The 25,556-nt window shown below is 44.7% G+C and overlaps 4 protein-coding genes across 12 annotated transcripts in view; all 4 read right to left on the bottom strand.

Moving 5' to 3' along the window:
- CDK7 (cyclin dependent kinase 7) overlaps positions 1 to 5,733 on the bottom strand; it is a 28,937-nt gene extending 23,204 nt beyond the window's left edge. For 4 of the 7 annotated variants that reach the window (XM_075726057.1, XM_075726061.1, XM_075726058.1 and 1 more), the window contains exons 1-4: positions 5,635 to 5,733; positions 5,058 to 5,117; positions 3,771 to 3,804; positions 1,827 to 1,894 (exon numbers count right to left, since the gene is read on the bottom strand). In XM_075726057.1, the coding sequence (XP_075582172.1) occupies positions 1,827 to 1,894; positions 3,771 to 3,804; positions 5,058 to 5,117; positions 5,635 to 5,700 (228 nt within the window). In that variant the 5' untranslated portion in view covers positions 5,701 to 5,733. Of the gene's footprint in view, positions 1 to 1,024; positions 1,217 to 1,826; positions 1,895 to 2,437; positions 2,526 to 3,770; positions 3,805 to 5,057; positions 5,118 to 5,634 lie in introns of those variants that run through there. The other 3 variants (XM_075726063.1, XM_075726064.1, XM_075726059.1) reach the window with 3 other exon arrangements.
- An 832-nt stretch (positions 5,734 to 6,565) lies between these two features.
- On the bottom strand, positions 6,566 to 11,954 carry KGD4 (alpha-ketoglutarate dehydrogenase subunit 4). 3 transcript variants are annotated; one of them, XM_075726178.1, is made up of 5 exons: positions 11,899 to 11,935; positions 11,288 to 11,485; positions 11,038 to 11,101; positions 8,037 to 8,239; positions 6,731 to 6,783 (listed from the first exon to the last, which is right to left on the bottom strand). In XM_075726178.1, exons 2-5 carry the CDS (start codon positions 11,297 to 11,299, stop codon positions 6,766 to 6,768), a joined length of 297 nt encoding a protein of 98 aa, XP_075582293.1. In that variant the 5' UTR covers positions 11,300 to 11,485; positions 11,899 to 11,935; the 3' UTR covers positions 6,731 to 6,765. The 3 variants fall into 3 exon arrangements, with proteins under 3 accessions (XP_075582290.1, XP_075582293.1, XP_075582291.1); XM_075726175.1 differs by lacking the exon at positions 11,288 to 11,485 and having other exon boundaries at positions 6,566 to 6,783; positions 8,020 to 8,239; positions 11,899 to 11,954; XM_075726176.1 differs by lacking the exon at positions 11,288 to 11,485 and having other exon boundaries at positions 11,899 to 11,954.
- A 960-nt stretch (positions 11,955 to 12,914) lies between these two features.
- CENPH (centromere protein H) lies at positions 12,915 to 19,552 on the bottom strand. Its single transcript, XM_075726066.1, has 9 exons — positions 19,458 to 19,552; positions 19,221 to 19,276; positions 18,518 to 18,566; positions 18,021 to 18,095; positions 17,293 to 17,349; positions 16,350 to 16,413; positions 16,012 to 16,063; positions 14,678 to 14,841; positions 12,915 to 13,007 (listed from the first exon to the last, which is right to left on the bottom strand). The coding sequence occupies exons 1-9, from the start codon at positions 19,550 to 19,552 to the stop codon at positions 12,915 to 12,917; spliced, it is 705 nt and encodes a 234-aa protein (XP_075582181.1).
- Positions 19,553 to 20,262: 710 nt separating this feature from the next.
- On the bottom strand, positions 20,263 to 24,128 carry CCNB1 (cyclin B1). Its single transcript, XM_075726426.1, has 8 exons — positions 24,018 to 24,128; positions 23,160 to 23,483; positions 22,808 to 22,990; positions 22,266 to 22,424; positions 21,631 to 21,867; positions 21,046 to 21,186; positions 20,648 to 20,758; positions 20,263 to 20,393 (listed from the first exon to the last, which is right to left on the bottom strand). Exons 1-8 carry the CDS (start codon positions 24,126 to 24,128, stop codon positions 20,283 to 20,285), a joined length of 1,377 nt encoding a protein of 458 aa, XP_075582541.1. The 3' UTR covers positions 20,263 to 20,282.
- Between the last annotated feature and the right edge of the window lie 1,428 nt (positions 24,129 to 25,556).

Genomic DNA, 25,556 nt, shown 5'->3' with positions numbered 1-25,556 from the left:
GTTTAGCTTCTTAACTCAGTCTCCACCCCCCCCCCAAAAATATCCCCATTGAGTATGGTAATAACATCTTACACAATTGCCCCTTCTTCCTGGAGTTAGGCAGGGGCGGGGCGGGGGGAAAGAGCGAATTAACTTTACCATGTTAGCTACAACAGATAATCTAATGCACACCTTGTCCTCTCCCCAAACTGCTGTTCTACAAAACTCCAATCCTTTCTTGACACCAGACTAAGTCTTCCCATGGATTCAGTTCTGTGTATCTGCTTCCTGTAAGCATGCAGTATTCAGAAATTCTAAGTGTTAGGCTCATTAACTTCCTTTCAAAGATATTCTTAGGTGTGTATTCATGTTTGTAGCAAGCTTTCTAGGATAAATAAAACTTTTTGGAGAACATCTAAACATCCTTTCTTTGGATGAAGCTGTGTAACAACAGAATCAGTTTTTAATTGGAGATAACACAGGCCTGATGCTAAGTAAGAACAACAGATCATCTAGCCTGGTATTCTACCCTCAAGATCAGGAAGGTATGCTTTCCATGCTGTGGCTAATTCCTTACAGTCTCAGTATGATGACTGTGTGAATTACCCAACTGCAAAATAGTCATTTGCATAGTTTGTAACAGCAGTGACTGTGCTCATGCTCTTCCTTGGCAGAAACCATGGTAACAAGAGATACTATACAGGTAAGCCTACAGGCTTGGCCACTTTTTGTAATTCATGCCCCTTACACTTCCAACATCCACAACAGTTTTACCAGGATTGTGAAGAGGAGTACAACCTTGTCTAATGCCTTTAGTACCTGCTTATGGACCTGCTGATCATAAATTTGTCTAATTCCTTTTTGAACTGCTGATGCTATCTGCTTCTACAATGCCTGTGGCAACACATTCGAGAAATTCACTAAATATTGTGTCAAGTGGTACAATTTCCACCCTCCACCCGGACACATATATGTTTTAAACGCATCTCTTATTTCTAGTACTGTGGGGTTTTGCAAATATCAGCTCTGCATGCATTTTACCTACCACCTCAGTTTTGTAGACCTCCCCATTCCCAGCCTTTTCCTCTCCAGAGTAAGGAATCCCAGACTTTTCCATAAAGAAGATGCTCCATCCCTTTGCCATTTTTGTTGTCTTTCTCTGCACGTTCTCTAACTTTGATAGCTAAAGCAACCACTTTGAAAGTAAGTTCTCAGTCCAGAAGAGAACCATATTTCCACTCTGAAAAAGTTAAATAAAATATCTGGAAAACTCATATGTGGCCTAATATTTACGGCAGACCTTCAAATTACTGCTATTAGCCAATTATTTTAAAATATCTTTAGCTCCTGCTGCGTATCTGTAGCTGGAAGTCAACCTAAATGCAACTGAAAAGATACAGGTTTTACTCCTTCCAACAGAGGCTTTAGATATCAGCGCTAAAACCTAACAAGCCACATGAATCCCACTTTACCGTTGCTTACAAAAGCCTGCTTTTGGCTGTCACCAGTTCCATGTGAAACAATCAATCAGGTAAATTCAGCACTGCCTCATTTGCAAGTCTATCAGAGATGCAAAATCAGGTAATCTAGATTTCCACAATTCTCCCCACCATTAATATCCACACAGCCCCAGGCTATAAAGTAAGAGGATTTCAAAAGAAATTACTTTGTTACTGAAATAGGTGTTTTGCCATAGCACTTGTTTTACTGCCCATTTCGGGCGGGGAAGAAGAGCTCAAATAAAATTAAGTAGCATCTCCATGACCAAACTAATTCTAAATTTCATTTTGAACCTGTACCAAAAGTATTTGAGGACTGACTCCAGAAGTAGCATTCATTTTACTTACACCAATAATATTTGGATGGCTTAGCTCCTGCAACAATTTTATCTCCCTGAGGGCTGTTCTGTTGATTCCTACACGGGGGGGGGGAGAAGGGAGGGGGAAGAGAGACACAGAACAAAATTTAAAACTTTGGATTAAGCTCCAAAGAAACCTCTTATTCTATTACTCACTGACAATTCACTATTACAAACTACTTTCTCGCCGCTCAATAAATTGTTAAATAACAAGTACATTGCCACAGAGAAGTAGATTACTGCAGAATAAAAGTGGACATACACTTTCTTCCACAGCAAATAAATTCTACACCACAGTAATCAGATTTAGATTATGAAGCAACACGCCCCCCTTTTGGCCAAAAGAGAAAGTTCTAGCAAAAGCCTAGAAAAAAAAAAAATCACCTTTTCAGGGTTTTGTAAGCTTTGGGTTTATTTTAAAGAAACGTTAATCTTGCAAATATCAGTTCTTCAACATGCCTCACTTCCAGAGGGAGGCACACTGACAAGCCTCATGAATATCTCTCTTTTTGACATAGCATTATGTAATAAGGCAAGGCGCATATGTTTTTCTATATTTGTGCTGTGGCACAAAAGGTACAGTGGCCAAAACCTAGTCACCCTTGCTTGAATATTTTAACAACCCAGATTTTATAGAGGAAAAACTCGGGGGGACAGTGGGAGAGCAGTGCACTTTGGCAGTCACACTGACTGCACTGCATCAAACCATGATTCCTGCAGGGTAACAGTTCCTCCTTCAAAAATGCTGGTATGTATGGCTTTTACAAAAACTGATTGGCAAGCAAATATTCCTATGGTATGCTGTGCAGAAAGTTTCAGCTGTGCATGAGCTGATAAACAGTGTTCTCCCAAAACCTTGGATATGCTTCAACACGAAAGACTCTAGCAAAGTTTTGGGCAAAGCAACATGGATTACTTTACACTCCTGCTTTGCCTATTTTAATTACCTATTTTGGAATCAACTTGACAATGGCTGCTTTTGGGTGGCCAAAGCCTTAGATTCCAAAAAAAAGTACACCAGGTTATCGGATAACACTGGGAAACCAGACATGATCATTATTTTTAATAACATCTTTGAACTATAGCTAGACATTGTATAGGCCAAAAGTAATGACTGTCCTTAAAGGACATTAGTCCACTGAAGGCCAGGTGGATCATGACTCTCTGGCATTTGGCTCAACTGTGGACTGTGGGATGAGTGCTCAGTGTCTCTCTAAAAATTCTTCCCTTAGAACAGAATTGGAGAGTTCAGAGCAAAGATTTTTCACTGGAAAGCTGGTAACCCGATGCAGGATCCCTGAAGGATGGCAGCCTACACACACACACACAAAATTCTACTGCACCACACAGGCTGTAAGAGAAGACCGGGATTATTGGGTTTTTATTTGCAATATTCATGCCTAAAGGCACGTGGCTGGCCAGAGCACATGATCAAAAGGCTCTGCTCTATAAACCTGATTTCTCAACATAAAACAAACCCACACAGAGACAAGAGTTTTAAAATCCTGTTTTTATCAACTTTTGTCTCAGCATAAATAACAAAAATAGAACAAAGGAAACATCAGAAAACAGAGAGAAATACTCCCACCTGTCTTAAGTATTTAAGGCACAGAGATGCATCAATACAAAAAGGTATTCTAAACTCAGTGCTGTAAAGATTGTTATTCTATGCTATATTCATGTTCATAATCCACTTAAATTGAGAAGCTAAGCGGTAGTACACTTATATTTAGACACATACTATGCACACAGATATCTCTGCTGCTTTTTTCTGTCCCTGAAGTTTGGGAAGCAAACCTCTACTAAGCCTTGGACTGAGAGCTGAGCTCATTTTTCTCAGCCAAGTTTTGGTGTGGGCAATTAACGTACCAATTTACAAAAACAAAGCAAACAAAGCACAGCTTCTGCAGCATAAATTTGTTTTAAAACTCACCATCTTTAGCTTCTGATCTATGTCCCAGTTTAATCTGAAAAGAAATGTTTCATATTATATAACGTTAAGCCACCTACCCCAACAGCAGGGGATGCATTCTTTAGTATTACTCTTCTAAGACAAAATGAGTTTCAGTACCATGAAGCACTTTACCAGCTAGGGCTTGTTTTGGGTGGTTTTTTTTTTTTTTCCTTTAAAAAAAAAAATTGTCTTGACAGCATTAGTTTTTATAAAAGCTTAAAAATAGTCATGATGGCGCTCAAAACAGACATAATGCAAACTGGCAGCATAAAATGTTTTGTAGCCACAAAGTTTTATTAATACTACTAATGAGCTTCTCCTCAGGCAGAAATGAGAGCAAACTAATTGACAGTCATCTTTGAAGGACTTTAAGCCAGCCCAAGTTTACAGAGTATGCTAATTTTACTAGAATCATTCTATCTCCATCGTCTACTGCCCTGAAATTTTCAAGTCCAGAATCCCACCATTGATATTTGAAGATGATAAAGGAAAATATTCTGATTAAAAAAAGAATGCTTTTCACAGCAGCTGCTACTAGTAGCAACCATACAGGAAAAGTATTATAATGCTAATAGGGATTAGCGTATCAAATAAAATTACTTACTATTGATATGGTTCAACTTGCCTAGTAAAGTAGGCTCTTTAACTAACCAAAGCACTGTAATGTGCATTTTGCATCCCTCACAAAGCATGGCTAATCACCCGTTTTTTAATACAAAAACTTCCTGCAAGCTCTTCAGATAGCATGAAGTGAAATGCTTTATGACAACATATCCATTGTCAACATTTGTATTCAAACAGGTAAGCTGCAGATCAAAGATTGCTTTTGTCAAATTTTGTCAGAAAACTATCATCAATTCTAAAGAACTCAGGAGTAACATTCCTGGACTGAAGGCAATCTGGCACAGCAGAAGGAAAGATTTAAAAAAAAAAAAAAAAGCCACTATAAAGGACTAATAAAGTCTGAAGTTTGGAAATGTGTGTGAGTTTTTTAAAATAAATCTAACAAATAACTGAAATTTCAAGTTACAGACCAGGTAACCCTTCAGAAACTCAGAAATATAGTAAGCCTGAAGCTGCTCTATCTTCTTGGGGGAGGGGAAGCATTAAAGACAGGTTAACTAGATCATTTAAACAAAACACTCTAGAAACAGAAATATATGTTCTCCCATTACCCATCAAGTGGGTCAAAAAAAAAAAAAATGATTAGGCAGGTCAAGAGCAACCAGACACTTGATCACACAATGGGAATGTTCTGACACTCACCTTTTTAATAGCCACGATTTGGTTGGTGTTCTTATCCTTTGCTTTATAGACCGTGGCAAACTAAGAGGCGGGGGGGGGGAGAGAGAGAGGCTGGCGTGACGACAGGGGCCAGCAAGCCGCAATGCAGCCGCGGCCGCCGAGCCCGGCTCCTCAGGCCGGAGAGCTGCCCGCGCCGGGGCCTGCCCTCAGGAGGGGGCCACGCAGCCCTGCTGTCAGCCCGCTGGCGGCGTCAGCCTGCCTCCCCAGCCGCCTCCCCTCTTGCCCCAGAACCGCGGCACCCCCCCCCCCCCCCCCCCGCACCGCAGCGGGGCCCCGCCGCCGCCTGCGGAAGGCGAGACGGGGCCAGGCCCGGCTGCAGGCAGTCCCCGGGCCGCGGGCTCCCCCCGGCCGCGGCACCTCCGGTCACCAGAGGGCCCTCACCGGCGCCGCCTGACCGCCCCTCGCGGAGCGGCCGGGCCCGGCCGGCCCCTGAGAGGGGACCCCGGGGCCGGCGGGGCGGGGGGGGGGGGGGGGGGGGGCGGGGAGCAGCCGAGGGGGCTCCCACATACACCTCCCGCGCGCCCCAACGGCCGCTCACCTGCCCCTCCCCCAAGAAGTCGAGCTTCTCGTAGCGCTTGGCGCGCGCCCGCGCGTCCATCGTCATCGTCGCCGCCACCGGCGGGAGGGTGGGGGGAGGGGGGGGGGGGGACGGGGGACACTGGCGGAGGAGCCGCGAGGCCGCGACGGGGGCTTTAACGCCGCCAGCGCCCCGCCCCGCTTCCGGCCCCGCTCCTGGCAACCGCCGGCGTCACCGCGCCCCTCGCCCCGCCCCCGGCGCGCGCAGCCGGCGGCGCCTCGCGAGAGCCGCAGAGGCTCCGCCCCCTCCGCGCCGACGCGACGGAGGCCCGTGCGGGGCGGGGTGAGGGGGGTGGAGGAAGAGGCGGAGTGCCGTCACCCCCGTGACGGGGGGCAGGCAGGGAGGGGAGGGGGAAGGGGAGGGGGAGAGGCGGCCCCGGCCCCGGCCCCGGCCCCGGCCGTACCTGCCCGCGGCAGGAGCTCGCTTTCCTCTGAGCCGGTCAAAGGCCGTAGCTAAGGGCGACAGCCACCATTTTAGTATAAAGGGACGCCTTCAGATGAGGTGTACTGCGGACTGGTAACTAACTGTACTTGGCCCCAAGGGCTGTCTGCTGAAACAGCTTAACGACTTAAATCATCCCGGAAGAACCTGTGCTTATTTTGCTCCCAAGCTCAGATCTGATATTCAGGGAAAACGGCTGCGATGCAACCGCCCGGCCGAAGCTGTGTAACTGCTGAGAACAACCGCAACGTCTCGATGATCTCTGAGAACAGAATCATAGAATGCTTTGGTTTGGAAGGGACCTTGAGAGAATACTTCAGTGCCCCTCCCCAGCCCGTAAAATCATTCCTGATGAGACATCCGAATCTTTCTAAGTAGAAAACCAAAATCACCCAGTTCTGTTGTCCAGTTTGCAAGTGGCTTATTAGAAAAATACTTTAATGGTGTGGACATCAGGTATATTCAATTGCTAGTTAGCCAGCAACTGAAAATCCTTCTCAATCACAATATATGGTGTGCTGCATCAACCTTCTGACCCTTCATACGGGGTTTTATTAAAGCTGTTAAGTACACAATCATTTATAATATTAAGGAAAAGCCTTTATTGTGAATACAATACTTCAGCAGTGGCCAATGAACTGTCGTCCATACTTATTCTGGACCTCCACGCTGTAAAAGAGAAGCAGACAGTTAAATATATTCCACCAGAAGAACAGGAAATGGAGATCAAATCTTCTTTTGCACTGTTACAGACTAACAGACAAAGTTCTAGTTTTAATTTCTCATTTATACATTGATTTTTAATCTGTGTAAGAACATGCACAGAGTGTCAAATATCAGCATCTACCAGGAGCAGCTCCATTTTTTCAGGGGAGAACACAAAAAGATCACAGCTGCTTCCACTTCTCCCACTCTGAAGAAACCTGACTCAACTCACTTTTGAAAGGTCTGACAAACACAGCAGCAGTGAACGCAAGTTTTAGAACTATTTTCACTGCCCAAATTCCAAAGTGCAAAGTAAAAACAAAGCCAAGCTGAGCCATTACAATCTTTACAAGAAATGAGAAAGGTATTCAATTCATTATTTTGCCAACAACATTATTTTACAACTTACCTCACCGTTAGAAAATTTATGGTAGAGGTCAAGAAGTGTATTACTATGGGAACTAACTTGTTTTATTTCTAATTATAATACCCTACCCACATTCATGCAGGAAAACTGATTTCCTCTACTAACATGATTACACTGTAGGTGTCCTTATCATTTAACAAAGCTATTCAAGCATCTTTTAATTTCAAACTTGCGCCCATCTCACAAGTTCTTCAAATTTTGTCCATTCTCCCTTTTTATGCATCAGTGTTTACAGCTGAGAATTGTTACAGAAAAAAAGCATTGTTTTCTTGCCTTTCATGTACAATGCCAGATTTGCAAATATTGCAGAAAATATTTATATCAAGTTTAATAAAATGTTTCCACTACTAGAAATACAGGAGTTCACTTACTAATAAATAACTTATAAAAACTAGTTTGAGAAATATTTTGGACTTTAGCCTTTGCTGGTCTAAGAGCAGACTCCTGTCCTCCTGTCCAGCACATACAAATGACACATTAAACAGCTGTTACAAACAGGTAGTGAGGGCGACTAACGTAGGCTACGGCTATTGCTAGCTATCTGCATGCCTGTTTTAAGTCCGTATCTCTCCACTCAGCTACTACCACAAGCTACTAATTAGTGAGAGTTGGGTACCTTGTGTATTAAGAATTTGTAGTTTGGGTGTTGCGCATCAAAGCTGTGAAAGCTGGGAGCGCACCCTTACCAAGAATTGCAGTGCAATACCGCATTTGAAACTTTGAAGAAGGTGTAGAAATAAGCTAAATGCTAGGTAGACACAGCCAATACATACCAATATAGGAAACTTACTTGAATATATTCAATCTCGTCATCTGACATAAGTTTCCTTCTGTATTTCTGAGGTAAGGTTCTTGCTAATTCAGAGGTGTCTGGTGTACCTTGTACTCTACTAACAGGTGAAATACTTTGAAATGCCGGCGATCTGCCTCCTACAGACTCTTGTGCTTTTGAAGCATGGAGAGATGGCACACTTGCTTGTAGAGATTCCTGTACTGAAACCCAGATTACAAAACCATTTACAGAAATGTAAGACAACTGTAACATTAACTAATGAGCAGCCAGTAAAAGTTACCAGTTATTGACACTTTTTTCATTATAACAAGTACTTAAAAGAATTAAGACACTCTACTTCTCACAACCTATTTTTATTGTTGTTAAATATCTCAAGAGCATAGTGAAACAATTCTGACAGTGAAAGTCTGAGTGGCAGACATACCGATGTAGAAACAGAACACAAATCAGCATATATCCTAACAAAGGCTTTTTCACTGGGAAGCTGTACTTACAGAAAAAGCACAAAGTATCATAAATGTGTGGGTGGAGGCAATTACATAGACAGATAACTAAGATAAGTAACTAAGATCCACTAAGATGATGCTTTTTGTTTTCTGTGACTGTAAAGACAGACAAGGGAAAAAGAGGTAGAGGCTTACAGAAAGATAAAGCTCACAGCTACGTCATACCACAACATGCAATGCAGCACTGTACCCATTTTTAGTATCACAAAATGGCATCGTATCAAATTTTGTTAATGACATGCAGGATGACCACCAAGTATCGGGCATCAGCAATCAATGTTCATGAAATTGACCAAGGAGTACATGAAGTACTTTACAGGTGAGGGCCAGGAGGTAGGTTTAAGGAATGCACATTAGAGAAGGTGCCTTGAGTTTGAGGACAGGAGAACAGATGACAAAAGGGCAGTGTTGTCAAAGTCAGCATTCTGAACCTTAGGCCTGTCCCACCATGGCCGATTTTACAATGGAAGTATGCAGTTACTCCACCTGGCAGGACAGAGTCTCACAGCAATGTTTACTTCGTAAGCACTCAGACCTCTATGTATAAGGTTAAAACACCTGATAAAGCAGAATGCTTCCACAGGAAGACCCTCTCAGTGCTCCTGAAAAATGAGCAAGACAAATGCAACATCTAAACAGCTGGGACAGAGGGACTATATAATTACAAAACAAGCAGCATCAAGACTGGATGGGTCAAAGAATGTGAGGAGTTAAAATACCACAGCATTGCCTGCCTCTCTCCCTCCTGCCTCCAGCAGGACCAAGGAGACAGTTTTAGCTATAGTGAGTGAGAGTCAATGGCAGGATTGGGATGTCAAACACCTGCAGCAGTGCGATCAAACCAACACTGGTTAAAACAAACAAAAAAAAAGCCACCATTGAGAGGCATATTTAGAAGTTCTCAGTCAGAAGACTGTATCTGAAAGTCCCAAGTTGATCAGGTGGTCCCTGACAATGGAAGGGCCAGAACAGAGTGAGGTGGAAGAGAGGCCATCAGAAGGAGCACATTCTGAACAGGGGGCAAAGTATTTTTGTTTCGAGAAATAACACACCTTATATATGAAAAAACAAGAAACAGTTTCTCCAAGTTTGTTTCATACACCACAAAAATGTCTAGAGGATTAAATTAATTAATTAAAATAAATTAAAAACATGGGAAGTCAAGACTCAAAAGTACCTGACTTAATACTGCTGTTGCTTTAGCTCAGATACAGTCTCTACCATGTTTCCCTTCCCAGTTTGAGACCGTTGTGTTGCAGTAGTAATATGGTAAAAGAATTTGGCTGGCCTTTCAAGCACCCATGTCCCTAAAAGTTTAGTCTTGATCTGCAGACCTCTGTTTGGCTACGCAGAAGAAACAGTCCAGTCCAGTGAAACACGGTTACTGCTAGAGCATTCAACCAAGATGAGGTAGATTGCAATTCACTAATGAGATGACTCTACCTGATTAAGGTAGAAAAGTCTAACACACTTGAAAGATACAGTCACAAAAATCTTCTGATGCAGGGATAAACAAGAGATAAGTAACATGGTTTCAAGCCTTTGAGAAAGCAGTTCACTGGCATGAGAGGTGGTGCATTTGGCCGAATTGTGCACAACATACAGAATTCTTACAGAAAGTTATTGCAGAAAACAGCTCCTGAAGAGTTTGCAGGTAAGTCAGAAGTGGCACTGATGCGCACTGTAGATACTTTGTAATGTTAATGGATAAACTAAACTTAAAGCTAAGACACAAATGGGATAATGCTGTGGCAAATAACATGGTACAGTATAATTTCTAAACAGGCGAGAATAACATAACAGAGCTTCTCAAGACGTCTCCTACTTTAGTTTCAAATGCTTTGTTGACTCAAAAGGAGTATTAAAACAACGTATCACTCATATAACATTGATGTCCAAATGTCACAGTATTGGGAATCCTATAAAATATCAACACAGCTACAAGTATAATAATTAATGTCAAAGATTGCAATGAAATGAAATTTTTTCTCAGCATTAATTAGTAGCACAAGGAAACACTTCTTAAAATCTGCAGTGGGATGGACCTCCCAGCAATAGTTGGGGTTTTAAATACCACAGACATCGCATACTCCAACTAAGAAGAGATGAGGAAAATGCAACATCATTTCTGCAAATATCACCGAATACCTAAAGCTGCTTCAAACTGACTTGGGCACAATCATTTCAGGCAAAGATTAGTATTTGGAAAAACGGGACTTTATATATAAGTAGAAAAGCAACACTAGAAATCTTTGTGAATCTGCCTTGACCAAGAAGTAAAGACATGCATGTATTATGTGTATTCCCACAGTTGTAGAGTCCGAAAAAGAAGAGTCAAAGCGTTGCCTTCAAACTAGAACAACTATGTTTCAGAAGCCCTGGTCAAAATCAGTCGTGTAGTTGAAGCAGAAAAATCGTGTGCTGGTCCTTATATAAAACAGTTAATGCAAAGAAAGGTGGCGCAAGTTGTATATAGAGATTAAATAACTTACTTTTAGGTTTGGGACTACTTTTTCTGTCCGGGAACTTAATTAATGGAGTATGCGGCTTGACTACCTAGAACAAGGCAAGGCAGTAGGAGAAACAGGGAGAGTAAAATATATTTCTAGACACACATTACCGTCACAATAATAAAATGGAACATACAACGTATCAAACAACCACTTCTATACCACTGCTTTCTGTATCACCACTCTGATAAACTTAGTACTTGTTCTATGTTCACCCATGGAGAAATTTCACCTTTAAAGGCATTCCTCCACCCTAAAGTCCTGAGCACAAAAAAGCGTTCGCTTCCTTTTCTCAGAGCAATCAGGGTGTGTGTCTGCAGAAACAGCTCCCACAGTCCCGTAAATACAATTATGAAGTTTCACCACATGCAATTGCCAGCTGTGCTCTGCCTGTAGATGTTAGTTCAGGTGGGTGGACGGGATTGACGAGCTCCATTACGAAAAAAAAAAAAAGATATAAATTATAAAGCTTGCTAGTCGAAGCCACACAGCTTGTTTTTGAAACATGCCTTTTGAAGAAGCCTCCACGTCTCACTTTCACCTTGAAGAAGAACGGCTTAGAAAGGAGCTGCCGCCTAGCGCCCTCCCCTCGAACCGCGCACAAAAGGCTGCGGGCTGCCCTGTAGCATCCTTCGGTAGCAGAGAACCAGGCACCGGCATCAAAGGACCGGCGACACCGGGCGAGCCTCTTCCCCCGCCCCAAGGACACCGGCCTCCCCGGCGGCTCCTCAGGCCCCGGCGGCCGCACGCCAGCCGAGGCCCGCCGCCCGAGCCGGGCTCCCGGCCCTGGCCCACCCGTCGGGTCCCCGCTCCCGCCCCGGGCCGTGTGCCGAGCGCCGTTACCTGAACGACCCTAGTGGCGGCCGCCATCTTACTGCCCATGGTGACCCCCGGCCGCCGCGCCCCGCCGCCCGCGTCTGAGCGGCAGCGCCGGGCCCCGCCCACGGCGGCAGAGGCCCCGCCCTCATGGGCGGGGCCTCTGCCGCCGTGGGCGGGGCCCGGCGCTGGGGCTGTGGCAAAATAAAAACAAAAATCCCAGGAAGTCTGTGTTTTATTTTTATTCGAGCAAGACACGTCCCGTCCACCTTTTAGAAGACGCTATTCACTCGCCAAGTACAAATGACAACGCTTTAACATGTCAGACGCTATGATTTGCTCAATTTTCTTCACGCATAAAACAAAAATGGCAATTGTCAATTAAAAAAAATACATTTAAAATACTGCTTAGCTGCACAGTCGGTAGCATGAAGTCACCTCTTACCATTTTACACTCATTTTCCCTAAGGTTGTCATGTTTTGCTACACGGGATGGCATCTACAGGTTGCATCTACTGCTGGATGCTCTGCTTAACTAAACAGCATACAGCACAGTCACAGCTGATTGTTACAATAGAGCATAAGGTGTTTAAAATTATACATAATGCTTTAATAAGAAAGAAAGAAGCAAAAAACCCCAAAGACTGACTTAACTAAGTTTTCTAGCTTGGGCTTTCCACAGGGGCAGAGGACAGACACCCACTTTTATATAAAAGCTCGAAATACATAGATTATTCTTCTGCCGTGTGTTATCGCTGCCTTTCAGAGGGAGATGAGGACGTGGGACAGGACAGCTATGAAGTGGCTCTTCAGATGGCGTAGCTGATGAAACTACGTGTTCAAACATTTCTTGTGTACCAGGAATTCAATTTCACTTCAGAGAGTTGCGTGGCCATGTTCTGAGTCTCTAGAGAGAGCACAAACTTCCAGAAAGGTTAAATTTTCAAATTCTTAAAAAATGCTTTCATGATGCATATTAAATCTGTCAAGTTTAGTACTTTAATTACATAGACTGTATAAAATTAAACACTGTTTCTCTTGACTCACAGAAAATAGACATTTTTTTCAAGCTGTAGAACAATTGCCTTTAAAGATGGATCTTCTGCCCAATTAACTCTGCTTCCAATTATGATATTCTGTAAGAAAGAAAGATTATGGTTAAAAAAGGCCTTTAAAAAAGATTATTCCTATTAAAATCTCTCAAAAGCTGTCTGGTTTTTAATTTTTAATTTGCAAACCCTTGAAATTCACAGCAGTGTTTCAAGTAGGCGAGATGGGGGAAAGAGGAGAAAGGGAAGTATTGTTTTAGATCCAATTGTCAATACATAGAGGCAAAAAAAAAGCGGTGCTTTGAATTTCTTAGAGGTGCTTGCACTCCACCCCTATTTTAAACAGAGGAATTTAGAGGATTTTTTTTTTTTTTTAGAAACACATGAAATAAAGTTTGCCTCAAACACAAGATAACACAGTTAACATTCTTACTGTGCCATTCTGGATTGAAAAAGGGGAATTATTAAATTTAACCAAAGAAGATTTGCTCTATTTATGGCTCAGAAGATTTCAGGAATATAAAACCAGAAGATAATTCTAGGAATCTAATCTAAAATCCACTAAAATACTTAATATCTTATTCTCAATTTGAGATGTAACTTTGTTATTGATGCAAACTAGTAGTAGACATAGCATGCAATAGAAAAACATATGGCTCTTTTTCTGTCCTTGAAAGTCTTCTGATCATTGAAACTCACAGCACGGTTATATCCTCTCTTCTACCTGAAGCCCTCCAATATGTTCTCTTTTTTCCCCAGTCTAAATTTTTTAAATAAACTTTGTGTGCGCTTAACTGGGATTTCATAACCCGTCTGAAGGTAAACTCCAGAGCACTGCAATTGCAATTTACCGTTCACTCTGCCTCCCATTTTTGTACTTAAGTCACTGATGTGTGGGGCCAAGCAAAGGAAGCCATGGCAAGTCACACGGTGAGAGGCAGAGTACCAGACTGCAGCACAGCATACGTGACGCCTATAGAGCCCCTCTGAGCACAGGATGCTGCAAGGAGGCCCTTCCACCCTATCCCAAATCATGAGGTTTACTTCCTCACTTTGCGTGACTCCACACTCCAGATGACCTGCCAGCTAGCTATATGGATACAGACTAGTCAGCAGCATCTGGTATGTGGGTAACCGCAAGGTTGAAGACTACGTCACTGAAAGTATTTGGAGACTGGCGGTGGCTGCGGGGCCAAGGCTTTCACAAGGCTGCAGCGGGCGACACAAACAGAGAAGTGCACATGGCCAGAAGGGGCAGAGTGAGGGGCAGCAGTCTGGCTCACTGGTATCAAGGGATTAAGAGCTACTTATTTTTCCTAACCATGAGATGGGGGAACTGATTTGGGGGGGTGTAGGGGTGACTTTCAGTGTAGGGAAACACACCCACTGTCACGACAGACATTCTCCGAGAAAATGCATTATTTTTGTACATTTAAGGGAACAAAGGAATAAAGATAGATTGATAGAGTCTGTCTAAACTCCGTAAATAATTATAATAAAATAATTTTATAATATAAAATAATTTATTAAAAATTATATAAAAATTTATAAATAAAAAAAAAAGTTTGTGACAATTTCATGCTTTTAGCCTTTAAAGCAATAAAATTTTCCTTTCATACAGCATTTTATCCATTACCATCATTACTTAAAGTTTTTAGAAAACACAATTTTGTTTGAAGTTACATTTACCATGCACTGTGTTATCTTGACTGTAATACAAAACTGCAACCTTGCTTCTAAAAGCTACAACACATTACCTGGAATACATTCTGAATTACTGTAGTGAAGTCTCTTTCTTTTTGTAACTTATTACATATCTTCTCCAGCATTTTGCTCGCTTTCATACTTGCTTGTTCCTCCTTTTGTTTTTTCATCCTGGCATGAATGTGTAGTAGTTTCTGTCCTCCAGCTTGTTTTAGTGCTGTTCCATTAATGAAGCATTAAGAAGTAGTTAGGTGAGAGTAGAACTAAAGATATGCTTTTTCCTTACAGACACCTAAGGCACTTCCACTGCAATAACCCTAACTTCACACTCCATCCCTTCCCTCCAATATACCTCAAGATATTCCTTTCACACAAGAGGCAACATGTGCTGTGGCTACCTGGTATCAAAGTACATCGATTGGTTCCCTAGCTGCTAGCAAAACAGGAAGTACTTTGTATGCTGTCTGCATTTCCATCAGGCATGGACCGTAATTTGAACATCTGTCCTACTCCCCGTCTTTGGTTGTCACAACTTTTATAGTCAGAGGTGTTTAAGACCCTTTCCCCTTGGTTCAAACTGGATCGAAACCAAATTCCAAAATCATACAAGGGGCATATGGACAACACCTATGAGTATTAATAGTTTTTTATAGGAAACCAGGCTAAAAACTAGACTGAATGAAACCATTTAGGGGCAGTTCATACAGTGAAGGAATGCTGACACAGTGTTCCTTATTTCCAAAGATATTGGGAATGTTCATTTTTCCTATGAAGATGGATTTTTCATTGTGTTTGTTCATTACTGTCAACATATACACCACTGCCTATGCAGGAAACAAACAATAGTTGTTAAAACTGTTGGTAAACCTGGTCATATGACAGCAGGAGCACTCAAAAAACATATTTACCTTATTAAGTTCTGAAGATTGACTTCACATTTAAATTTGACCCACTCTAACAAGCCTACTGAATACCAACGTATGTACTGTTATGAAAGTTCTTTTTAAGTAAATCCCCTCCACTATTCTGCAAACATTTCATAAAGGTGCAGTCTGACAAAAAAAAAAATCCTTTAGGTGTTGTAGGACTGTTTTAAATTACTAGATAATGTGTAATTTTCTGGGGAGCTTACAGTAAATAATAAAAAGGCACCACATTCTTTTTGATTATCGTCTTGCATCTCTGATTCTAATGTGTCAGTCTCACGCTCAAGTAGACAACGCACCAGCTCATTTTTACAGTACTTCCTACACTTTTCAGAATTTTTTATAACTGTGTTGAGAGTTTCGCAGTTACTTCAGATGTAAATTAATATTGCTACAAGAACTTTCAAATATGAACTCTACATTCTAATATAAAACAAAGTCAATATAGCCAACACACTTACAGAATCTTTTCCTTTTAAGGTCCATCAATTTCTGTTCCTTCTCACGTGCTTGCTGAAAGGAAAAAAAAAAGTATTTCCTAGACTCTTGGCTCCAAACTATATTAAAAGATGCTAATTCAATCCACAAAAGCAGTTAAGGGCAGCTCTCGAAGCAGGCTTTCTTACATACTTTATGTAATCGTTTCAGTACTTTTAACACCACTAGAAACCGCAGCCTTTGGGCCACCTATTTAGCTTCAAAAGACTTGTGCAATCCTATTACTTTCAAATTGCGCTCCTGCCCATGTTGAGGTTCGTAGACCTGCACAACTGCAACAGAAGCAACTACTGCCACTTACCTGCTGATGTTCAATTACTGCCTTGCTGAGCGTTACTATCTGTTTCATAGTTTCCATGATCAGTCTAAGGGAGGAAACACAGTTGCATACCTTAAGACCATTAATATGAGTCAACAGTACAAACATTTTAATAAAGGTTATTTGGATTAAACAAAAAAATCCCCATTTCCCCTAACACCAAAACAAAGCTTTTTTTTTTTTTTTTTTTTTTTTTTTTTTTACAAACTGCACCCTTTCTTTTTTACAGTTGTTGTACTAAGTATTGTTGTAGGCGCCAAATAGTCACCTTATTTCCCTCTCAGTTTCCCTAATGTTTCAGTTAAGTCTGTCTAACATTTCAAATCATGGAGCTTGGAAGCCATCAAGGAAGCTCCTGAATTCTGGTGTGTAGCAGGGACATCATGGAGATGAAATGTTTTCAGCTGTATTTCTGACAGAAATTAAATTTCTTATATTATACTTTGTATGTGTGCACCCATTAATATTGTGCAGGAAATTAAAAGCTAATTTTAAACATCTTTGAAACTTTCAGTTCTTTTTCAAAGACATTAAGCTCTTGCATGATTAATTAATGAAGGCAGCAAAGCAGAGGCAAGGCTCTGTTACAAGCCTGTAATACGTGCTCAGCTATTATAAACACAGGTAACATGCACTAAAGACAAAAACCTGTTAACTGCAAACAGTTCTTACTAGTGAATCAAAAATTATGATCTCTATAATCAAAGGTTGGTTAATTCAGAGCCCAAATGTAAATCCACCCTGCATATAATAGGTCTGATCACACTGATTCTAACCAGAAGGTGGACTCTATATCATTCAATCAAAACTAGAAGAAGGAAGCTCGCTTTTAAAAAAGGTACAGTGAAGTAATGTAGAAACATGTCACATTAAACTGTGTGAAGTCCATTCCTTGCCAACCATCCTTTCCCCAAGAACACCTTACCGTGAGTCATTATCATTTTGCTTCACTTTGTTTCTCAGGGTAACCGCAAGTTGGATCCTGCATAGTGTGGGGAAGAAACATGTAACTGAGGACAACTGATAAGAAACTGAGGGAAGTAGCTTTAGATAAATAACAGAAGAGGTATTTCCAAGGTTCCATTTATGTCCACTTTCACATTGGAATGATATACCTAAAATACTCAGCACCTTTTAAATATCACGTCTTAAATAATGTGGCTTAACTCTCAGGACAAGAAAGGCGTATCAGTGATTATTTGTGAGAGTGACAACTCCGTTTTCTCTTGCCGAACATACTCGGACACCATTAATCCCAGAGTCTGCAGAAGGGAAGCTGGACAAAGGTGGGAATTCAAATGAACAGCCGTGTAACACAGGAGACATGTAACACCTATCAGCTTCCACCTTTTCCTAGGCATTTGTAAAATACTGCCAAAAAATACGTTTACTGATTTATATAGTCAGACTTTCACAATTTTGCAGGAACTTTGGGTTTAGACATTCCAACTTGTAGTGCTGGGGTTTTTTTGTTCTCTACGGCATCTCCATCTGCATTCCTACTGGTTCAATGGTACTAAAATCTCCCATGTTTGTAACACACACCTTATCACTTTGAAATCCTGTTTTAATCAGAATTATGTATATGTGCATCTATGTGTGCACACATAAACAAAAGAGAAAACTTCCAAATAAACAGGAAGAAAATTCTACCTTTGCAAGGCTAAAGTCTTGTTCTGGAAAGAGACTTGTACTTCATCCATATCTTTTTCCAAATCACATGTGGCACTAAAGGAAAAAAAAAAAAAAACCCCCGAACCACAGACGGTGTGAAGGTAACAAAAAATTTAAAAGCAATACCACATTTTTAACTTGCTCTCTATGTGTCTAAAATAAGACTTTTTCCTATAAACCACAAATTATTAAGGTGAGGAGTATTTTAGCATGTGGACTATATTAGTGAATTCTAGCCATCACAACGGAGACTGCAAATTTAGAAGCTATATCATATACAGAACTACATTAGAAGACTGAGTAAAATATTTCTTCCCCATATTTTCTCTTCATTTCCTTTATTTTCACCAGACTCCTGCAAAGTACTGATAGTTAATCCAGTGATTTGCTAAGGAGTAACTGGAAGAGAGCCTCCAATTCTCAACGCTTCTCCTCTTTAAAGTACATCAAAAGTTTGAAATTATCCAATGACGTACTTCACAACACAGTTTTCTTCAATGATGTGATCAGAGTAACTTTCTTGACCTGCAAAGAAAGAACATCACTAAAAAAAGCACAACAGAGACTTTTTAATACAATCTACAGAGCATAAAAGATAAGCAGTTGGATGGCTATACTAACAAGGTATTCCTACCTCCACCCCTTATCATCTCTTCCACTGTTTGTGAAACTACACTATGAATCAGCTGTATCGGAGAAATAATGTGGCTTTTAAATATTTCCATTTAGCACCTTTCAGACATTCCAGAGCCGGCTCACAGCACTGCTTCACATATGTCACTCACCGGCTGGTTCAGTAGAAGAGGACACAGGTAATGGAAACACCTTAAATCTGTATTACTGCCAAACAGTTTGGCAGACTTTTGGCAAGACTTCAGCCCCAGTGATCAGGTTCCTGAAAACTGTCATCACGTGTCAGAGGGGTCTAAAGTGAAAACCCAAGAGGAGGAAGGGCAGCGGGCAATAGTCATGCAGCCGCTTTGTAAGTATTCAAACACGTCTCCTAGAGCTGTCTAGAACATGCAGTAAGGTGCTCAGCCAAGAAAAACATTTCATTACTATAACGAGTACTTTTGATAATTTTTTAAGGTACATATACTAGCCACGTCGCATTGTTTATTACTGTAACATCACATTAAGAGGAAGCACAGGGGAGAGTTATAGCTGGGGTGAGCTTACCGGCGTGAACGGCAGTGCTGCACTCCATGAGCTGCTGCTTCATCTGGTCCCTCATGCTGGAGCAGAATCATGGAATCGTTTAGGTTGGAAGCAAAGCGGCAGCGGCCAGACCCCGCGCCGCGGCCCCGGAGAGCCGGGGCCGAGCGGGCCCCGCTGCAGCCTCCGCCCCTCACGCCCACCCCTGCCCGCTCGGCCCCGCCACCGCCCCAGCGGCTCCCCGGCCGCCCCAGCGCTGACCGGAGCAGCATGAGGACGTCCACCTTCGCCTTCGGCTGGGCCTGGGCCGCCGCCGCCACCACCGCCGCGCCCAGCTCCCGCTGCAGCCGCTCCATGGCCGCTCCTTCAAATCTCCCGCGCGCGCCCCTCCGCAGCGCCACCGGCGATTGCTTCTGCCTGGCGGGGCGGGGCTCCCCAGCAGCCCGCGCGCTTCCGGCCCGTCCTGGGCCTCTTCTGCTGTATCGGCGTTTCGGCGCTCGGCCGGCAGGCGGGGGGCGCGTGCCGCGGGTCGGTGTTAATTGGGAGCTCGGTCCCCACCCGAGCCCTCCCTGCCCCTGTGGTGGGCTCGAGCGGGGAACGAGGCAAAAAAAAAAAAAAAAAAGGGGGGAGCGGTGGGCAAAGAACAATTACCACTTCCAATTGTAGAATCGCTTAGGCTGGAAAAGACCTAAGATCATCAAGTCCAACCATTAACCTAACTCCCTGACCAGTATTCTCCTAGAGCTGATAGCTAACTTACTAACAAAAAAAAAATACTACAATAAACATTAAAGTTAATAGAGCTGCACTCTTAATTTGTGACACTCCCACCTGTCACAGCACTTGGAGGACCAGCAACCCCCCCGGGCTAGCCTCTCACTATTCACAGCCTCCACAGAGATGCCTCAGCTGTAGGAGGAACACAATTCTACTACCACGAGGAAGATGACTTTTAAAAGAGAGAAATTTTATTAAAACTCCCAAACACACACTCAGATAAATTATATACACAGTGGCACACAATACTCCAGGTCCGCTTACATTTGCTCACACAATACTCCAGGTCCGCTTACATTTGCTCCAGCATTACAACCTCTTAACCAGAGGTTGAGCGAGATTCCGTATGAGAGAAGAGCCTAGCTGTTCAATGGTGCTTATCCTGGCATTCTTGCTGCTGGCATATTTGTTCTTGATTGCCTGCAGAGAGATAAGTTTGAATAAGTTTACCCTGCTCCAGCTTGCCTGGGGCTTGGTGGTCAAGCCAAGCCCATCCTAGCATACAAGACCAGTTCACAGCTGGCTCATGCCACTTGGGCAAGACAGAGACCTCCAGCTGTAGTGAAGAGGCCTGACCCAGGTCAGACAGCAGCGGCTCAGCTAAGGCAGCTTCAGAGCACCACGTATTGACTCATAACCACACACACTCCCCACCCACACTGTGAGATCCTTACCATCTGCTTCGTAATGCCCTCATTCATAAGAACTATGTTCTTTGCCAAATGCTGCATAACTGGGAGAAGGTCATTCTCGGTGTAAGACATGTAGTGTTCCAAAGTTGGTGTCTGAAAGGAAGAGAGTCGTTAGACAGGCCTACAAGCACAATCCGAGTATGCTGGGCTCTTTGTCTTCTGTGGGGCTTAGGCAATTGCAGTCTCCTGCCTCACAGCGGAGGGTTAACAGTTACTGCCCTACTTCTGTCCCCTTGGTAATGGACCATGTGGAGACAGGAACATGCAAAGATACCACGAAGGAAGCAGAAGGCACACACTTGGCCCAGAGTGGCCTTTTAAGCTGGTGCACAGGCACACCAATTCCCAAACTAGGAGGCAGTCTGAGAAGCATGACTTACCCACTCACACCCATTGAGGAGTTTCAGAGACAAACAGGAAGCAGCTGCTGCAGTCTTGGATGGAGGGAAGTGAACCATGTCATAGTCCATAATGGACAACTCCATCAAGTACTTGGCCAGAGTGTGCTGCTCCAAGTCCACCTGCAGTAAGTCAGAGCTGAGTATTGGCTATCCTCAAGGCAAGAGCATCCTTGTCAAGCCTTTGTTTAGTCAAGCAGGAAGAAATACTTCCTTAGCAAACATTTCCAGAGCTATAGGCTTGAAATTCAAGTGGCTTCGTTACAGAGCAGTTCTGAGCTATATTAGGCTGCTCGTAGTCTAGAGCCACTCTTTCCAATGGCAGTCTAGCAGTCACCTGCAGTACCAGGCAGGCATTTTAACCCTGGTTTTGGGCAGATTAGGCTCACGTGACTGAAAGCACAGAAACAAGACCCGTTTCTACATGGGAGACGAGTCTCAACTAGGCTCAGTTGCTAAACTGGTGCAGTACTCAAAAGCTTTGAACCGTTTTGCCAAGCTACCACAACTGAGTATTGCGTTTTCCAGATGCTGCTTACAGTAACACCCCCTCCCTCTCAGTATTACCTCTGCAATCTTTGAAGCCCTCCTTAGGAAGTGCGGAGGGAGAGGGCGACCCAGACCAAAGTTGAGGGCTTGCAGAATCTTCATCTCCATCTGGCAGATTTGGAACTTCGTGTAAGTGTTATGAGTTACATAGACAAAGTCATTGATATGTGGGGGAAATAGCTCTTCGTATTTGCTGGCAATGAACATAGCTGTGACACCAACCAGCTGTAGCATCTTCTTAGAAACAGCATTATCCTGTAGTAAGAAGCAGTAGAGATTTATCCAAATGACTTGGCTGAGAACACAGCTTTTCAAGGTAGCCAGTGTAAGGTTTGTTCTACGGAAGGATGTTCATACTGGCATACAGAATAACTGTACATCATCTGTTACCTCTGTTGGCATCTGCAGGAGTATTAGAAGGCTTTGAGATCAAATCAGGGAGAAGATTAAGCAGTTTTCATATATTAAATCACTGTTCATAGCCAAGAGGGTTATGTGGTACATACAGTTCAACACCAAATGCCCTCTGCTGGTCTTTGCTGTATTTTGTTACAGGTAACATGTCTAACCATGTGTGATGTTACTGATCAGTGCTCATTGTGCTTTAGCCTAGGCAAAAAAGCATTGCCTGACATTAGGTGAGAGACACTCACCTGCAGGAAGCGATCGATGATAGCAACTGCCATGTACAAGGTCTCCTGCTGGAGCCTGAATTTTATCTGTACTTGCACCAGCCAGTCAATTAGTATGGCACGCATGTTCCCGTTGATTTCCTGGCCCGACAAGTATTTGGGTCTGACAGGTTGATTTTCCTGTGTGGAAGGAATAGGGTTAATAGAACTAGTCACTTAGCTGAAGCATTTGCCATGCCTAGCCTCTGTTGCATCTTAAGGCTTATCAAGGAGTTCAGTACAGAGATAGCCCATAGGTATAGGCCACAGGGCACAAGGTTTCTTTGTTTAATAGAGATGGGCTAGAAAGAACATGGTACTGATACCACTAGTTGATTGCTCTAACAGCTGGCATCTGTTTATGTTATCAGCTCAGTTTAATCTTGTATTTCAAGTTGAGGGATCACTTATTCATGCCTTATGAAAATACATAGGTGAAAATGAATACCAGCTCCAAGCCATGCCTATAATGACAGGTTCACTGGAAGGGTCAGCAGATGCCGTTCTGACCTACTCCTACCAACCTCAAGGTCTCTCAGATACTTGTAGATGTCCTTCACATAGTTGCTGCAGAGGTTTGCATCCGCACTGTCTTCTGCATCTACATCTTCCACATCAAGCAAGACATCAGAAAAAGCCTTACACAGCATGTCCTCTGACAGAGCACATCCAGATATATCCATGGGGACTGGTGACTGAGGCTCCAACTACAAGGAAATTCAGGATCAGTGCGGGAGTGCTGCAGGGGCTCACCACCCCCGTTTCAGGGTGCCGCGTGAGGCTGTGCCTCCCGCTCGGCCCAGCCCTGCCGCAGGGGCAGCGGAGACCTGGGCCGGGGAGGGGGGCACACGGCCCCAAGGAGGCCGCGGGAGGTACCTGGGAGGGTTCCAGCTGGGGCTCCAGGGCCGGCCGCAGCAAGTCTTCAGGAATGGTCCTCACCTTCTTCCTCATAACTAACTTCTCCTCAGGGGTGCTGAGGGCTGGCTTGGTGGCCGGCTGCGGCTCGTACTCGGCCTCCGCCTCCGCCTCGTACTCCGCCTCCGCCACCTTCTTGGCCCACATCTTGGGCTCTGCGACGCGGTTGCCGATGTCCCCCAGAGCGGTGCGGGGGCGCAGCCCCATCTCGGAGGCCAGCGCCCCGCGCTTGGCGAACGGCTGCAGGCTGCTCCTCTCGCCGGCCTCGGCGGCCGCGCGAATGTGCTGCGGGCAGCGGGCGGGGCGCTCAGCGCGCCGTGGCCGGGCGGCTCCGCGCCTGCACGCTGCGGCACAGCACCGGGGGGCGGCGGGGGGGCTGCACGGCTGAACCCCCGAAACGCGAGAGCTGGAGGAGGGCTGCCCGCCCCACCACCCCCGCCCGAGACCCGCGGGCCGGAGGAAGGGTTGCACGGCCACACGCCCCCGAGGTTGGAGGAGTATAGATGCGGGCCTGGGGGAGGGGGGCACGGCTGCCTGAGGATTTAGGGGGAGCCGGGGAGAACCGAGGGGGTGCCCCAGGAGAAGGGGTGCACGCACGCCACCGCCTTCCCCGCCGAGGGGGAACTGGGGTGAGTGGAAGAACCGCGGAAGGCTGCCCTGCTGCGCCCCGCTCCGCCCGCGAGGCTGCGGCGTTTCTGGGCGAGGGAAGGAGGGAGCGGGAGGCGGTCGGGCCGCACGGCCGCCTCGGGCTAGGGCGAGCAGCGAGCCGCCCGCCTGCGGCGCGGCACCCGGCTCTTCCCCGCTCCATCCCGCACCTACCTTGGCAATCCTGAGAGCCATGGCCGAGCGGCGAGCACAGGACGGAGCTCTACCCAACCGCCCCGCATTTAAGCCTCTCAACCGCCGCCTCTTATTGGCCGCCGGCTGCATCCCTATTGGCTGCCGGCGGCCCCGCCCTAATGCGTTACCGCGGCGACCGGCGACGGACGGCCACGCGCGTCCGAAGAAGGGGCGTGGCTACGGCCGCGGCGGGCGGGGAGGGGGCGTGGCCCGGGACGGGGGGGCGTGGCCGCGGGCCGGCGGGAGGCGGGGCCCAGCGGGAGCGGCGGCGGCGGCCCCGGGCCACGCTCCCCGCAGCGGCAGCGCGGCCGCGGTCCCCGGGCAAGGGCAGCGCCCGGGAGCTGCCCCGGGAAGGGGCTCCCGCAGCCTGCTCTCCAGCGGCCCGCCTCGCGCCGGATCCTGCAAAACACAGCTCTCCGTGCGGGCGGGCGTTTCTTAACGCGCCGTCCTCTTCCCATCCCGGCTAACTTTTTAATGGGAAGAGTCGAGGCGCCACTACCTAACATCACAATATTACTGCAAAACACATTTATTTTTTCGTTATCATACACGCATCTATCGCTTGCTGCCGGACGGATAACACATAGGTGCAGTTTGTTTTAAACCTTTGCTTCACCTTTGAAAGTGTTGGGTTGCAACTGCCTGCATACAGATCAAATGACAAGACTAAAAACTCCCCCACCGCAGTACTCATTACAATATAAACCAGTTGGCCTGCACCTGGGATTTGAAAACCTGCCCTTATAGCATGGTTCTAACAGATCTCATGGGGCAGAGGGGGTTAGTCTGAACCCTCCTTTGGAGGATTACTGACAGATACGGGCTCTTGTTAAATCAATTTAACATAGACATTTATTGCCATTGTCTTCCCATCAGGGTAGCCCGGAAAACCACTGTGCACATGTGTTGGGTAACACACAAAAAGCTGCTGATGCGTGTTAACATGCAGGTTTGTCCTTGCCTATCAAGTATCCAGGTATGAGCTGATCTTCACTGCCACGAACATCTAGCATGGTCCCAGCCACCTTAATTTGTTTCGGGTCTTGTTAGCAGCTGAAGTAGGAAATTGGCATTTGCTCAGAGAAAGCTGTGGCAAGCATGAAAGCTTTTCAATTACGTTAAGCTAATTTGATTTGAAAAGGAAGAATCACCACCCCTTTTCATCTACTTATCACAATGGGGCTAATGCTCGGTTTGGTAAAATGCTGTCAGCTCCAGATGAATCACCCCAAATGAGAGTGGCACATATAAATGTTAACATGAGCTTTTTGTTTGAAAATGGTTGTCAAAACCAAAAGATCACCCTGCTTCTAGGCCAAGTGTAACTGTAGCACTGTTAGTCAACTGACCTGAGCGTTCTGGAGGAAACAAGGCAAGAAAAACACTGCCAAAGGCATACATCAGAAGAAAACAGGGTCAAGCTTTGAGAACTTGGCTGGTTTTGCAGCACTATCCTGAGAAATGAGGGACTGCGATTTGTGTAGTCAATCTTCATCACTCATGTAAAAATCATCATTC

The sequence above is a fragment of the Pelecanus crispus genome, chromosome Z (assembly GCF_030463565.1).
Source record: "Pelecanus crispus isolate bPelCri1 chromosome Z, bPelCri1.pri, whole genome shotgun sequence".
In the NCBI taxonomy this organism is placed as follows: Eukaryota; Metazoa; Chordata; class Aves; order Pelecaniformes; family Pelecanidae; genus Pelecanus; species Pelecanus crispus.
The sequence above is the reverse complement of the archived record's forward strand: the minus strand, read 5'-3'. Positions and strand labels throughout refer to the sequence as shown.